General features: G+C 41.0%; 3 gene segments (V, D, J or C); 1 reads left to right on the forward strand and 2 right to left on the reverse strand.

The window, feature by feature from the left end:
• LOC115122260 (Ig kappa-b4 chain C region-like) overlaps window positions 1–15,069 on the forward strand; it is a 29,725-nt gene extending 14,656 nt beyond the window's left edge. The window contains 1 exon segment of the C gene segment in view: window positions 14,481–15,069. Coding sequence covers window positions 14,555–14,851 — 297 coding nt within the window.
• Window positions 3,185–3,690, reverse strand: LOC135570492 (Ig kappa chain V region 3381-like). The segment is given in 2 exon segments: window positions 3,185–3,507; window positions 3,642–3,690. Coding segments are annotated over 2 exon segments (372 nt in total).
• On the reverse strand, window positions 7,632–12,813 carry LOC135570493 (Ig kappa chain V region K29-213-like). The segment is given in 3 exon segments: window positions 7,632–8,494; window positions 12,436–12,519; window positions 12,810–12,813. Coding segments are annotated over 3 exon segments (408 nt in total).
• Window positions 15,070–16,181: the final 1,112 nt, after the last annotated feature.

Here is a 16,181-nt window from a genome sequence, read left to right on the forward strand (position 1 = left end):
CCTTGCTAAAAGGAACATCGACAGATGTTTCACCGTGTCGGCCTGGGGATTTGAACGAGCAACCTTTCGGTTACTAGCCCAACACTCTCACCGCTAGCTACATGTCGCCCCTTTTACAACATCAAACAGCAACTGTTTACTCAGATCCCTAATGTACGGCAACTTTTACGTCACACCACAATTATATTTTGTTCTGATGATGATCAGATATAATGAACTGTCTGTTCACTCATGCTCGGTCTCTCATGTAAGTTCCTCTAATCAGTTAGTGGACACTTCTCTAAACTAAAGATGGTAGGATTCCTCTGGTAGTGTTGTCTGCCCTCTGTGACTTTACCACCACTGTTAAATGTGAGATCAACATAAAGGATATACAACATGGATCACTATCACTACTGCTGCTGCTGTTGTCTTTCATATGGACAATATGGAGGAATACTAGCAACACTGATCTGATGCTGGACTGTACCTCCAGACTAGAAGAACATGATACACAGAGGAAGGAAAAATGACTCATGTCTGGATTTAAGATACAGTTCATATTTGTATTATCTAGAAACAGCTAATATGAAGTGTTTGTTCTACCTGGAAGATGTTAAAGTGTATTAGTGTTGATTATGATTCTGTATGAGTGATCTTCACTGTAACAGCTGCAGCATCACAACACAGAGAGGTTTTTGTACCAGCAGTAATAGTGTAATGAATCACTGATGGACTTTTGAGACAGAGAGCTGGTTTCAAATTAACAGGGCGCATTCACAGGTGTTTGTTTCTAAACATTTTGACAACAGGAGGAGGCAACTAGCTGTGTCCAGGGACAAACAAAGGTCATACACAGGGGTCCAAAAGGCAATTTGAATAGGCAGGGACAAGGCTAATCAAATGTGAGTCCTTTAAACTATGAGAGCAGGCAAGAGGTTGAATAAACAGGAAATACAGTTAGGCTGATGTACAGGCAAGGAATAGGCATGTTAGTGAGGCAGGCCAAAAACTATCAATTGACAGAATAATTCAGGACTGAATACGGGAAAAACAGAGTCTAATAGAAGTGTGTCACAAAACAAACAATACCTCACAATGAGGGGTGAAAAGAACTGAACTAAATAGTGTGTGTAAATGACATACAGGTGTGTGAACAGAATTCAGGTGATTGGGATCTGGACAGTGAGCTTTGGGGGGATCTAGGTGTTTGAAAGTGTGAGTTGGACAGTGAGCTGCGTTCAGGGATCTATGTGTTTGAGAGTGTGAGTTGGACAAAGCTGCGTTCAGGGAATGTTATCTAATGTGTTTGAGAGTGTGAGTTTGACAGTGAGAGGATAGTTCAGGGGATAACTATGTGTTTGGAATGTAGTTGGACAGTGAGCTGCGTTCAGGGTTTAGTTATCTTTTTATGTGTTTGAGAGTGTGAGTTGGAAGCAGACTGTTACAAATAAATATTGTATCACTGTGGTGCATTTTAGGTTTAAATACCAGACTTATTTTATAATTGGAATATAACTAAGTAAACAACAAAATGTATCATTTTATTCACTTTTGTTGTCGTAAGTCAATACTTTTGAATGAGCCTTCTTTCAAATAATATTTTATTGAATCAAAATGATAAATTGTAAGTGTATTTACGTCTGGTTTGTATGATTGCAGACTATAACTCCCAATTCTGGTATAATAACTAATAGTATTGTATATAGTATTCATCATGGTTGCATTCTGTTCATGGTAGACTTCACTGTCAGTGTGAAGACAAAGGGTCTCAGTTATGGTTGTAACTGACTTCATAATCCAACATGGATGATATGTGATGTAAATACTATTAATATGACTTGGCTGTTCTGATCAGATCCATTCTTAAACAATATCTGTATAACATGTATAACTGACACCATATGACTAGTAACTCTAGTTATTTTACCACTTTATACTTGTTTGGACCAAGGCAGGAGAGGTGACCTGTGAAGCCCAGCAGAAATCCCAGACTCCAGTCACCAAGACCTTGAGGAGGGCTGACTGTTCTGGGTAGGACCCCTCAGTCACACAACCCTGTGGAGGGAGGCTGCTGGTTCCTCTGCTTTGACTCTGTTCTGAGATCAGATGTTCTCTGTCTTATTGATCACTGACATGTAGACTAACAGGGGGCTTTGCTTGAGTTCATGTGTCAATCCTCTCTGTAGACTGATGTTGTATCAGTGTTAGATGTGATGTGTTCTGTTATATAACTATTAGAATCTGTAGGAATGTTTGCTTTGATGCTTTGATGAATAGATGAAAATAAAGACTTATCTTAGAAACAAATATGTTGTTGTCTCTTTCAATAATTTTACTTGAGTCTTAAATGTTGAATGACATAGAAAAATATTCGTAAAGTAGGACTCACAGTTTCCATGAAAACTATCTGACCTAAACCTTATTGCTTAGTTATTTATGTACCACAACGTCATTAACAGGTCATTCATACTAACAAAGCATACTACTATTTTCACAGATTAACAGCAGAGGTTTAGCCATTTGTAGTACAGTAGGTACTCTTTATTCATATTTCTCAGAAGTTTTTGACCTGCTTGACTTCTAGATTTATAAATACAATAATGTAATGCTATTGAACATTTGATCGATATCTCACAGCTGCATTTAGCTACATTTATTTAAAAAGTTGTCCACATAATATTACCAGTATCACATCTGCAAGATAGTCATAGAGTCTTCTCTACCTCTAACACCCTGGTAACAGAGTCAACATCTGGTGACATTAGAGCTCTATTCTGGGACATGCAGGACCACCCAGCTCTGTCTATGTAAATTTTAGTTTCACTCCCACAACTTCCAGTCTAGCAGATGAACAGTTTCACTGCCTGAAATGTCCTGGACTGGGCCAGATGTGGGGGAGTGGACTGGTTTGAACGTTTATGGTTGATTCAGGGTGGGAGACATAACAGATACATAAGTAATCAGTAATAAATGGACATCATACTTAAATGAGATATGTGCATAAACATGTCTCTTATTTGAGCCCAGCATCATGTCTCATTCACAGATGTAACAGTCAATAACCTGCACATCAAGATAGTTCATATAATGCTAGATGATCACATCACATGTTTGGTTGTGAGGTTCATATGGGGATTTGATTTATGGTGCGGATGCTGATGTAACATCACCTCACTGAGGGAGGTTTTTGTACGGCTCTGTATCACTGTGTGAACACCCAAACACTGTTGGGGTAGTGTAAACTCTGACAGTAGTAATGTCCTGCATCTTCAGCCTGGACTCCACTGATGGTCAGAGTGAAGTCAGTCCCAGATCCACTACCACTGAATCTAGATGGAGTCCCAGTGAACTTGTTGTTAACCTGATAAATGAGGAGTTTAGGAGCTTCTCCGGGTCTCTGTTGGTACCAGTGCAGGTAATTACTGTATATACCACTGCTGAGTTTACAGCCAATGTTGACCGTCTCTCCATTGCCGTCAGCTTTCACTGCAGGTGTCTGAGTCAGAGTGTACTGTCCTCTGGATTCTGAATATTGAATGATGAGAGAAACAAACAAAACACTTTTGAATATCTTAAATTATGTCATTAATACGTTATCCTGAGATAATCATATATTACTTACTCAATTATCATTACTTAGATATCCATCATTATTATACCTTGTATGCAGAAGACAAGTGTCCAGGTGAAGATGGTGATAAAAGTCATGGTTGTTGTGGGTTCTGTTGTCATGAAGGACAGCTCTCAGTCATGAAGTGTCTGACAGGGCTACAAACACTCCCAGAGCCCTGAAGCATGTGCTGTCTATGGAAAGTTTAATATTTAAGTAATCTTGCTGGTAAGGACCCACATTCATAACATAATTGTGTCATGTATTGAATACCTAAATGAATACCTGATAATGTAAATCAATGATCCAAGCTGGAAACTTTATTATCTGCATTCTACTGTGGATTTGACTCATAACCCAGAACTATCAGTCCCTATTGCATTATACTAGTACTTCAGTACTATCAGTCCCTGTTGTATTATACTAGTACCTCAGTACACTATCATGTATTATACTAATATTTCAGTACTATCAATTTCTATTGTATTATACTAATACTTTAGTACTATCAGTCCCTATTGTATTATACTAGTACTTCAGTACGATCAGTCTCTATTGTATTATACTAGTACTTCAGTACTATCAGTCCCTATTGTATTATACTAATACTTCAGTACTATCAATCCCTATTGTATTATACTAGTACTTTGTCTGTAACCACAGTAAAACGAGTCCAATATCGACATAACCTGAAAGGCCGCTCAGCAAGGAAGAAGCCACTGCTCCAAAACCACCATACAAAAAAGCCAGACTACGGTTTGCAACTGCACATGTGGGCAAAGATGACCTCCCAATATCAGGTCTCACCTGAGAGAGTACATCGTCAATCATAATGGGGAACAACAAAGGACTAATGACACTTCCCTGGGGGTACCATTATCTACCTCGTAGATTTCTGACATAGAGCTCCCCAACCTCATTTGTATTGATCGCCCAAATAGAAAATCCTTTATCCAGTTAAAAACCTTTCCTCCAACCCCCATGTTTTCCAGCTTGATAAGTAGGCCTTCCTTCCACTTCATATCATAAGCCTTCTCTGCATCAAAGAAAAAGGATACAACCACCATCTTATTTGCCTGTGTCTTCCGTATGGCTGACTCAAGGCACAGTACAGGATCCATCGTTCCCCTGCCTTTCCTGAACCCACTTTGATCTGGTGACAGAAAGTAAGTTAGCCTTCCTGTTATCACCCTTTCCATAAGTTTACATACGTGAGATGTCAACGCTATCAGCCCATAGCTTGAAGGACTAGCAGGGTCTTTCCCTGGTTTCAGTATCGGCGCCACTACCGCCTCTTTCCAACTTCCAGGCGGTTTCCCTTCCTGTCACACCTTATTGTAAAGGCCTAATTCTTTCCCCATTGCAGTGTCACTGAGATGAGCCATCATGATGTAACACATCTCATCCTTCACAGGAGATGTTACCCCAGCTTTTAACTAATGCTCACTTCATCTCAGCCAACGTAAAAGGGCCATTCAATGTATCCCGCACCATCTATCTCTGATCCAGGACCCCCGAATGTTCTCCTCTGACCCTCTATCTCCCACGCCGCCCCTCTTCTGTCAGATTATTTGAGCTGTGCACCTTCACAAATGCCTGGGTTAACATCTCTGCCTTCTCCATATCTCTCACTGCAACAATCTCCACACTTTTCAGCACAGGGAGATCCCAATCTCTTCTGACCACACTCATCCTCTTAATCATCCCCCATACCTCTCCCACAGGAGTGGTCCTGCCTATGTTACCACATAGCTGGCACCAATACTCCCTCTTAGCTGTCCCAATGCTCCTCCTTACTACTGCTTGTGCTTGTTTATACTGTATCAGGTGTTGGTAATTATGCAACCTTTTCAACATTCAGAAAGCCCAGTTCCTTCTCTTCACTGCTTCTCTGCACTCTTCCCTCCACCAGGGGACTACGTTACCCTTTCTCCCCCTGTACACATAGGAATCACCTGCCTTGCAGCCCCTACTATTGCTCCTCTTACTCCGTCATTGACTGTTTCTGTATCTGAATTGAGATCTACCTGAGACAGCTCCTGTTCTCTCAACTCCTGAAACGAACCCCACTCCGCTTTCCCAAATATCCATCTCCTCAATCCATTTCTTTCTGATTCTTCCTCCCTCAATCCTACAGTACACACGACAGGACAGGGATCACCTCCCAACTACATCTGCCTGCCATTGAACTTGAGATTAAAGTAAGATCCAGAGCATATTCAATTCCAGTTACTGGGTCAATCCTGGTTCCCCGGCCATCATTAAGACTCACAAGCCCTTTCTCATGTCGTAGTTCCTCCAACATTTGTCAATTTACATCAGTCCGTAACCCTCCCCAGAGCGCACTTTGAGCATTAAACTCCCCCCACCACATTACCCATCTCCTATCTTTACCTTCTACATTCCCAACGGCCAGCAACTCTAGTCTCTTACACGGGTTGTAAAACTTCACTATTACCATATTCCCCCCTCCCAACCACACCTCAACCACTACATACTCTGGTTCAACTCCCTCTCCCACAAGCCTATATGGGATCCCCCACATTATAAAGGTAGCACACCCTCCTCCTCCCCCTGCCACCCTATCTCTATGGACTGCAACATAACCCTGTAATACAAAATCTAGAGTAGGTTTTAGCCATGTCTCCTGGAGACATGTCACATCAGGTTTGGCTGGTAACTCCTCAATAAACTGTTTGAACTCGTGCCCATTAGCCATCAGACTTCTGGCATTCCATTGAAGGATTAACACCATTATGAAAATGAACCAACACATTATTCCTGTCTGTACTAATTCTCAATCTTATTGAGGTCATCCTGTACATTTTCCCATGTCAGTCCTGTGATCCCATGATACCTCACTGACTGCTTCACTCTGATCTGTATCTTCTTAGTCTTTGAATGTAATTTTTCTGCGCAATTGATTGCTTCTGTCACAAATGTAACAAAATTTCTCATATTTTACTACCATTCTTGTGTTCTCCCCATTCTGCTCCTTACTTCACCCCCAACCAGCATCCCAATCTGACCCTGAAATACCTGCTTTTTTAGGAGCCTCGATTGTTTCTGTGTGAACTACCTTCACATCTTCTGCACATGAGATTTTTCGCTCACTCCTCACCTCTCGCACTTCCACCTGTCTTTTCATCACTGAACAACCCCCATATACCACACCATGGGCTCCCCCACAATTACAGCACTTTAACCTTTACTCTTACTATACCTCCACCTTTTTCCACTCCACCACTACACTCCATTCCATTCCATCCACCTCAACTCCTAACCCCAATACCTTTCTATCCATCTCTGCTCCAGTCACAGCCCAGTGTTGCTCAACCACCTCCACCCAAACCTTGATGCCAGCCTGAATAATGCAATTTCATATAATCTTGTATGGAGTTGAGTGTGTTTGCTAGAGAGGTAGCTCGTTGCTTTGTGCCCACGTCTCGGACCGATAGCGACCAACGAAAAATCTTACTGGTTCGAGTTCATGCAGTCTTTCCATTGGAGAGATCTGTGTGAGCAGCAGCATTTTAAAGGTTGAGGCTGATTGTCCAGCAGCGTTGCAGTTCTTGACACAAAATCCACGTCTCAATTGTCTTAAAAATCCATCTTTAACCTGTGTCCTCCCCTTTAATCTTCACTGATTGAAGTGGATTTAACAAGCGACATCAATAAGGGATCATAGCTTTCACCTGGATTCACCTGTTCAGTTCTATGTCATGGAAAAAGCAGGTGTTCTTAATGTTTTGTATACTCAGTGTGTATAATTGTGTCTGTTGCTTAGTGTTCATGGTAATTAGGGTGGCAGTTAGCCTAGCGGTTAAGAGCATTGGGCAGGTAACCAAAAGGTTGGTGGTTTGAATCTCCGAGCTGACTAGGTGAAATAATCTTTTAACGTGCCCTTGAACAAGACACTTAACCATAATTGCTCTAGCGTTGCCCTCAGTAATGGCTGATCCCTGGCTAACCATATACACAAAAATATTTTACAATTCACCATAATACACACTTTCACATATGTGAAATAGGACAAATGTAAACACCCACCAAGCAATTTAATATTGTAAATACTGGACTACTGGACTGTTGGACTAACACTGTGAGAAGAGGGGCTCCAATGTGCAAGAATAATATTCGGTCATTGCTCTGTTCCTGAGTTCAGCTCCCTCCCCCCTCTCCTGTGTTTCTGATCAGACACACTGGGACTTTGTAGACCATAATTACAATACATGAAACTCAGCATCTCTTCTACATCTTAAGAATACAATATCCAAATGGTCTGAAGTAAGGAAGTATGTTTTGGAAGATTTGAACCTTTTTGAAGATAAATGGGTTCATGGTTCTCCATGAGATACTCAATAAAAAATGAGTAAAAATGCAATAAGGAACACATGGGATAATGACTGAATATGACCTAACAGCTTAGAGTTATTAGAACTAGTTAGAGTTGTTTAGCTCTACTACACACTGTGTCATTGTACTGGACCATCTCCTCCCCTCAGCACCTGCAGTAGGTCCCAGCTGTATCAGTACTGTCACTGTACAGTCTGACTGAGGGAGGTTTTTGTATGTCTCTGTATCACTGTGGGAACACATTACCACTGCTGTGGTAACTCTGACAGTAGTAATCTCCTGCATCTTCAGCCTGGACTCCACTGATGCTCAGAGTGAAGTCACTCCCAGATCCACTACCACTGAATCTAGATGGAGTCCCAGACTGAAGTGTTGTAGCATAGTAAATAAGGAGTTTAGGAGCTCCTCCAGATTTCTGTTGGTACCAGGCTAGGCAATTATTAGAATACACATCACTGCTGGTTTTACAGTTCAGAGAGACTGTCTGTCCTGGGAGAACAGCTTTCACTGCCGGAGTCTGTGTCACAACATACTGTCCTCTGGATTCTGAAAAATATAGTAAAAACATTTATATGAATTAAATATTACATATAGTAATGAATAGTTCTGAATAGAAATATTAACATTGATATACTGTACATGTAAACACTGTAGATTGAATTAATCTTCAACGATAAATTCCAAAACTGTAACCTTGAAAGCAGAAAGCAAGTGTCCAGATGAAGATGGTGATAAAAGTCATGGTTGTTGTGGGTTCTGTTGTCTGTTGTCATGAAGTGTTAAACTCACAGGGATATAAACGCTCTCAGAGCACTGAAGCATGTGCTGTCTATGCAAAGTGTTCTCTCTATGCAAACAGACTATTGGTCCCCCAGGGAAACTGTAGTTGAAGAGCTCTTCTTCTTTGGGATTGGGTTGGAGAATCATATCTAATTTAAAGGTGTACACACCGCCCCCTACTGTACTAAATTGTAAGGCCAGTCACTGCCTACAATATCAACATTAAATTATCTTTATTATTCCTGTTCCTAAAAGGACAAACTTGCCCCACCAACTAACCCTACACCTACATACCACTATTTCATACAAATACAAATCATCACCCCATTAACTCTTCTAGTGTAAAACCTCATACACCAGGTACTTCTCTTCAGCTACCACCTACCCATTAAAACCCACTACCCCATTTCCACTACTTTGACCCTATCTACTCCTGCACCATGCCAACAACCTGGGAGGACGGGACACCACCACTCAACACACCCTGCAACTCTTCTTAAGTGAAATCTCATATACCCAAATACTTCTCTGCAGCTGCCACCACAACAGCTATTTTCTAAAAATGTACGTTCCATTTCTATGGTACAGTTGATAACGAATGCTATGAACGCTAAGACAACCTTACTGAAGCATAACTCACTCGCTGCCCTATCCCCCTGTGCTGGCACAAATCTACTACTCACTGGGATCCCTCACCCATCCTCTTCTACTTCCTTCATTGCCTCAGCATACGACACCCTCTGCACTACTCTGACTCTGGTCACGTCAACCTGCCTCTCTCGCGCCTGACACTTACGATCTCCAACAACATTGACAACTTTATCCAGCAAAACTACACAATCCTCTGTCCCATGCCCTCCTGCACACTTCCCACATCTTGGAATCTCCCTCCTACACACTGCTGCAACATGACCATGAACGTTGCACCTGAAACAGTACAGTGGATTCTGCACAAAAGCTCTAACAGGATAACTAATATAGACTCAAAACTCAAAAGGACTGACAATGACTCCTCTGTTTCACCACCGGATCTACGACGCACCAAACGGCGGGTGTCACAAACACCAGGAATTTTAAACTTCAATTGCTCCACCTCCACACTTATCGCTAGCCCAGAATTCACCCCTTTCAATGGTGCCCTGTGTAATGTAAAAATCTTCCCAGTGTGAAATAGTCCAACCGTTCTGATTGTTTTCTGATTGTACATCATGCTGTAAAATCTCTCCCAGCGTGAAAATGTTCAATACAATAATTGCATGCGCATCTCTTTATGTAACCTGTGTCCACTGACTTCGACAAATGGTTCTGTGGGCACGCACATTTGCTTCACACATCTGCCAATCAATGGTGGCCAGGGGTATTGACTCTGACCAATCAGAAGCTTGTTGAGGCGTGAGGTCAGCATATAAACACCCGGACTTGAGGGTTGATGTGAGGAGAGAATTAACAGCGATGGCAAAGACTTGGATGCTACATTTTCGATTGACAGTGCATATATTTGAAACATCTGTAGGAGCTCAGCCATCCACAGACACGCGTGCAACTGACTAGGAACATTTTCACACTGAAACGTTTTATATGACTTCACAATCACAACAATTAAGAACTACTTCACACTGGGAAGATTTTTACATTACATCCTGTTGGTAAAAGCAAAGCAAGAAACAGATCATGACCCAAAAGTTGAGTGACACAGAGCACCTGCTCCCTCTAATCAGAAGAAACACAAACATCACAAGTCCACTACAGGTTACCTTCACTGATTCAACTGCACCCAACTCCTTTCTGACCCAACCTGAAACCACAAATGGATCTGCCAAAAGGCAAGGGATTCCTATTGGTCCAGATTCTTCTTTATCATGTCTGACACCATTCTTCCTCAACAAACATCTTCCCAATTCCCACATCTTCTCCTTCTTCCTCGCTGTCCACAATCACATCTATCTGTTCACCAAGCTCCTGCCTCTCCATCAGCTACATTGGTTGCAGAGCACTGATGGTGTTTCTCCAAAACCCAACTTCTGTTCCTGACCTCTCCATGCTTCCTTCACCTTCCCACAACCTCCATTCATTGGAGAGATCTGTGTGAGCAGCAGCATTTTAAAGGTTGAGGCTGATTGTTCAGCCAATCAGGGTCTTAAGTGGTTAACAAGCCTCAGCTCGGCTCAATTAAAGGCCTGGGAATGTGCTGAAAGGATCTAGCCAGGTGTGGCAGGAGAGGCGTTTTGCCTTGACATAACCACAGGACGTTTTAGGGGGTTATAATAATGTTAGATAATCTCAATAAATATTGTTGAATCTTTGCTTGAAATTCACTACCTGACTGAGGTACTTCAGGGAGGAGACACAACAGATATGCCTCCATGTAATTAATGATAGATAATACTGTATGTCTGTTTGAGCCCAGCAGCTTGTTTCATTCACAGATCCAGCATCATTTCTCAATCACAGATGTAACAGCCAGTAACCTGCTCATTAAAATAGTTAATATAATGCTAGATGATCACATCACATGTTTGGTTGTGAGGTTCATATGGGGATTTGATTTAGGAGGCTGATGCTGATGTAACACCACCTTCTTTTTATTTACGTCTCTACATCTTGTTTTGCATATTGGACTGGTATTGTGGGTATTTCAGAACTTCAAATAACTTTTGAAGGTGCACTACATTTATGATGATGATGATGATGATGGGGAACTTGTGATTAGAATGATGCTTTCTAAACATATTCAAAGTTGACTTCACTAACCAGTGTTCCATGTCACTGTCTCTTGTATGACAGAACCTCAGGTTGTTATTATGGGTCATAATCATGTTATATGATCTCAGTAAATATAGTTCAATCTTAACTTGACATGCCCTACCCAATACAGGGGCCTAACAGAGACTGGGATACTTATTCTGAAATTATGTGAGACATTATTACTTCACATAGATGGAGTCTATTCAATTTATTGTCTGAAATGTTAATAAAAGGTTTGTTAGCCACAGCAAAAGGGAAGGCATATTTATGTAGTCTGGACCTATGGGTGTTGTCAGTTCAGGAATGATTTAACATGAAGGTGGATGTTGACATTATAGTCAGCATCACTGATATATTTATCTCAGTGTATTTTAGTTCAGTCAGTGTTCCATGTCACTGTCTCTTCCTCCTCAGCATCTGCAGTAGGTCCCAGCTGTATCAGTACAGTCACTGTGCAGTCTGACTGAGGGAGGTTTTTGTACGACTCTGTATCACTGTGTGAACACATCTTTACTATTGATGTAGTGGTAACTCTGACAGTAGTAATCTCCTGCATCTTCAGCCTGGACTCCACTGATAGTCAGAGTGAAGTCACTCCCAGATCCACTGCCACTGAATCTAGATGGAGTCCCAGACTGAAGTGTTGTAGCAAGGTAAATAAGGAGTTTAGGAGCTCCTCCAGGTTTCTGTTGGTACCAGGCTACACAAGGTTGACGACAAGAAGTAGGTTTGTTAAATCTACATCTTAAAGTGACTGCGTCTCCATTCTGGAACACTTTCATTTCAGGAGTCTGAGTCACAGTGATCTGTCCTCTGGATTCTGAAAAACAGAATACAAATGTTTAAATGAATGAAATTGTACATATAGTAATGAATAATTCTGAATATAAATAGTAACAACGATATACAAGTGGATGGTATAGATTAAATTATTTTTCAACAATAAATCCTGAAAATGTTACCCTTGAAGCAGAGAGCAAGTGTCCAGATGAAGATGGTGATAAAAGTCATGGTTGTTGTGGGTTCTGTTGTCAGGAAGTACAGCACTCAGTCATGAAGTGTTAAACTCACAGGGATATAAATGCTCTCAGAGCGTTGAAGCATGTGCTGTTAATGCAAAGTGTGCAGATGCATTATGCAAATTATTTTGTCAAATCTATTTCAATTTCCAAGTCGGTTTCCTTCATTAAAATATATTTTGTCCTGCATTAGTTAGCTTTAATAACATCAAACAGCAACTGTTAACTCTGATAACTGATCCATGGTCATTTTTATGTCACACTAACATTATATAGTTATTCTGATGATGATCAGATATAATGAACTGTCTGTTCACTCATGCTTGGTCTCTCATGTAAGTTCCTCTAATCAGTTAGTGAACACTTCTCTAAACTAAAGCTGGTAGGATTCCTCTGGTAGTGTTGTCTGTCCTCTGTGACTTTACCACCACTGTTAAATGTGAGATCAACATGTTTAATAAAGGATATACAACATGGATCACTATCACTACTGCTGCTGCTGTTGTCTTTCATATGGACAATATGGAGGAATACTAGCAACACTGGTCTGATGCTGGACTGTACCTCCAGACTAGGAGAACCTGATACACAGAGGAAGGAAAAATGACTCATATCTGGATTTAAGACACAGTTCATATTTTTATTATCTAGAAACAGCTAATATGAAGTGTTTGTTTTACCTGGAAGATGTTAAAGTGTATTTGTGTTGATTATGATTCTGTATGAGTGATCTTCACTGTAACAGCTGCAGCATCACAACACAGAGAGGTTTTTGTACCAGCAGTAATAGTGTAATGAACACGATGGGAGACAGAGAGCTGGTTTCAAGTGCAGGGCGCAGCAGGTGTTTGTTTGTAAAGGACAACAGGAGGAGGCAGGTAGCTGTGTCCAGGGACAGGCAGAAGAACATACAAAAGGCAACAGTACAGGCAGGGACAAGGCCAGTAATGTAGTCCGGGAGAGCAGGCAAGAGGTTGATAACAGGAAATCTGTTAGGCTGAAGTACAGGCAGGGAATAGGCAAAAGGCATTGTTAGTGAGGCAGGCAAAAACTATCATACACAGGATTGAATACGGGAAAAACAGAGCTCCAAATAGAAGTGTGTCACAAAACAAACCTCACAATGACAGGGTGAAAAGAACTGAACTAAATAGTGTGTGTAAATGACATACAGGTGTGTGAACAGAATTCTGGTGATTGTAATCTGGACAGTGAGCTAGAGGGGATCTAGGTGTTTGAGAGTGTGAGTTGGAAAGTGAGCTGCGTTCAGGGGATCTATGTGTTTGAGAGTGTGAGTTGGAAGCAGACGTTACAAATAGGGATTGTATCACAGTGGTACACTTTTGGTAGCGGCACCAGACTAGATGTTGGAAGTAAGTAAACAACAAAATGTATCATTTTATTCACTTTTGTTGTCGTGAGTCAATACTTTTGAATGAGCCTTCTTTCAAATAACATTTTATTGAATCAAAATGATAAATTGTAAGTGTATTTACGTCTGGTTTGTATGATTGCAGACTATAACTCCTAATTCTGGTATAATAACTAATAGTATTGTATATAGTATTCATCATTGTTGCATTCTGTTCATGGTAGACTTCACTGTCAGTGTGAAGACAAAGGATCTCAGTTATGGTTGTAACTGACTTCATAATCCAACATGTTTGATATGTGATGTAAATACTATGAATATGACTTGGCTGTTCTGATCAGATCCATTCCTAAACAATATCTGTATAACATGTATAACTGACACCATATGACTAGTAACTCTAGTTATTTAACCACTTTATACTTGTTTGGTTCATAAATCTGCTTTGTATCATATTACTTTAGCGTTTTTCTCCACATCTCTAACTAACTTTTACATTTATATTTAGAGGGCATTTCCAATTCACTATATTTTGATGTGTACTTTTCTGAAGATAATCTCTTACTATAGCTGTACTTGATGTAGTTACTTAGTTGATGTGTTCTGTTTGTTCCAGGTAACAGTGCCCCCACCCTCACCGTCCTGCCCCCCTCTAGTGAGGAGCTGTCCAGTACAACAACAGCCACACTGATGTGTCTGGCCAACAAGGGCTTCCCCTCAGACTGGACCTTGAGCTGGAAAGTGGATGGGGCCAGCAAGAACCAGAAGACCAGTCCCGGGGTACTGGAGAAGAACAGTCTATACAGCTGGAGCAGCACCCTGACTCTCACTGCCCAGGAGTGGACCAAGGCAGGAGAGGTGACCTGTGAAGCCCAGCAGAAATTCCAGACTCCAGTCACCAAGACCTTGAGGAAGGCTGACTGTTCTGTGTATGACCCCTCAGTCACACACCCTTGTGGAGAGAGGCTGCTGGTCCCTCTGCTTTGACTCTGTTCTGAGATCAGATGTTCTCTGTCTTACTGATCACTGACATGTAGACTAACAGGGGGCTTTGCTTGAGTTCATGTGTCAATCCTCTCTGTAGACTGAGATTGAATCGGTGTTAGATTTGATGAGTTCTGTTTTTTTACTGTTAGATACTGTAGGAATGTTTGCTTTGATGCTTTGATGAATAGATGAAAATAAAGATTTCCCTTTGGAACACATATTTCTGTCTCTTTTAATAATTTGACTGCAGTCTTAAATGTTGTTGAATGGTATAGACATACATTAATAAAGTCTGATTCACATTTTCTTTGAAAAATATCAGAACTAAATGTCATTGCTTAGTTATTTATGTTCTCACTTGAAACCACACCATCTTCAACCAGCAAATCAAATCAAATGTTACTAATCACATGCGCCGAATACAACAGATGTAGACCTTACAGAGAAATGCTTACTTACGAGAGCCCTAACCAACAACACAGCTTTAAAAGTACGGATAAGAGATAAAAGTAACAAGTAATTAAAGAGCAGCAGTAAAATAACAACAGTTAGACTATATACAGGGGGGAGCCGATACAGAGTCACAGGGGGGAACCGATACAGACCTTCTGCCTATTGGCTGTCTCGTCATTGTCGGTCAGGTCTACCAATGTTGTGTCGTCGGCAAACTTAATTTATGGTGTTGGCGTCATGCTTGGCCATGCAGTCATTGGTGAACAGGGAGTACAGGAGGTGACTGAGCACGCACCCCTGAGGGGTCCCCGTGTTGAGAATCAGCGTTGCAGATGTGTTGTTACCTACACTTACCACCTGGGGGCTGCCCGTCAGGTTGTCTAGGATCCAGTTGCAAAGGGACGTGTTGTTAGAGGAAATTATAGTTTAGATGATCGATTATGTAAACATTATTGATTAGAACCATTTATTCTAATACGATTATGTTATAGTATGAAAAGTAAAAGTTATTGGTTAAGCTGTTACTGAAAATGTAAGCAGAATGAATTAATTGTCTGGGCCTTTTGGGAAGTTAACGGGGGAGCAGGCTATGGGTTGCCCGACAGATAAGAAATGTCTGGGAAACGTTCCAGGCCTGATGAACAATGGGCTCTTGTGAGAATCGGAGAGAGGGGGGATAAACTGATGATGTCATGTTCAGTTTATAACCTGTGGAAAAATGTGTATGCTTCAGTACTCTCTGGAATTAAACGCTCTTTACCTGGCTTTTAAGACTGGTCTCGATCTACTTCATGCATAATTAATGAACTTACAATTCATTAATGAATTAGAAATGAGTGCTAATTGATTTTGGCAATTAAAGCATAAAGGAATTTAA

Source organism: Oncorhynchus nerka, unplaced genomic scaffold (assembly GCF_034236695.1).
Source record: "Oncorhynchus nerka isolate Pitt River unplaced genomic scaffold, Oner_Uvic_2.0 unplaced_scaffold_21___fragment_8___debris, whole genome shotgun sequence".
Lineage (NCBI taxonomy): Eukaryota > Metazoa > Chordata > Actinopteri > Salmoniformes > Salmonidae > Oncorhynchus > Oncorhynchus nerka.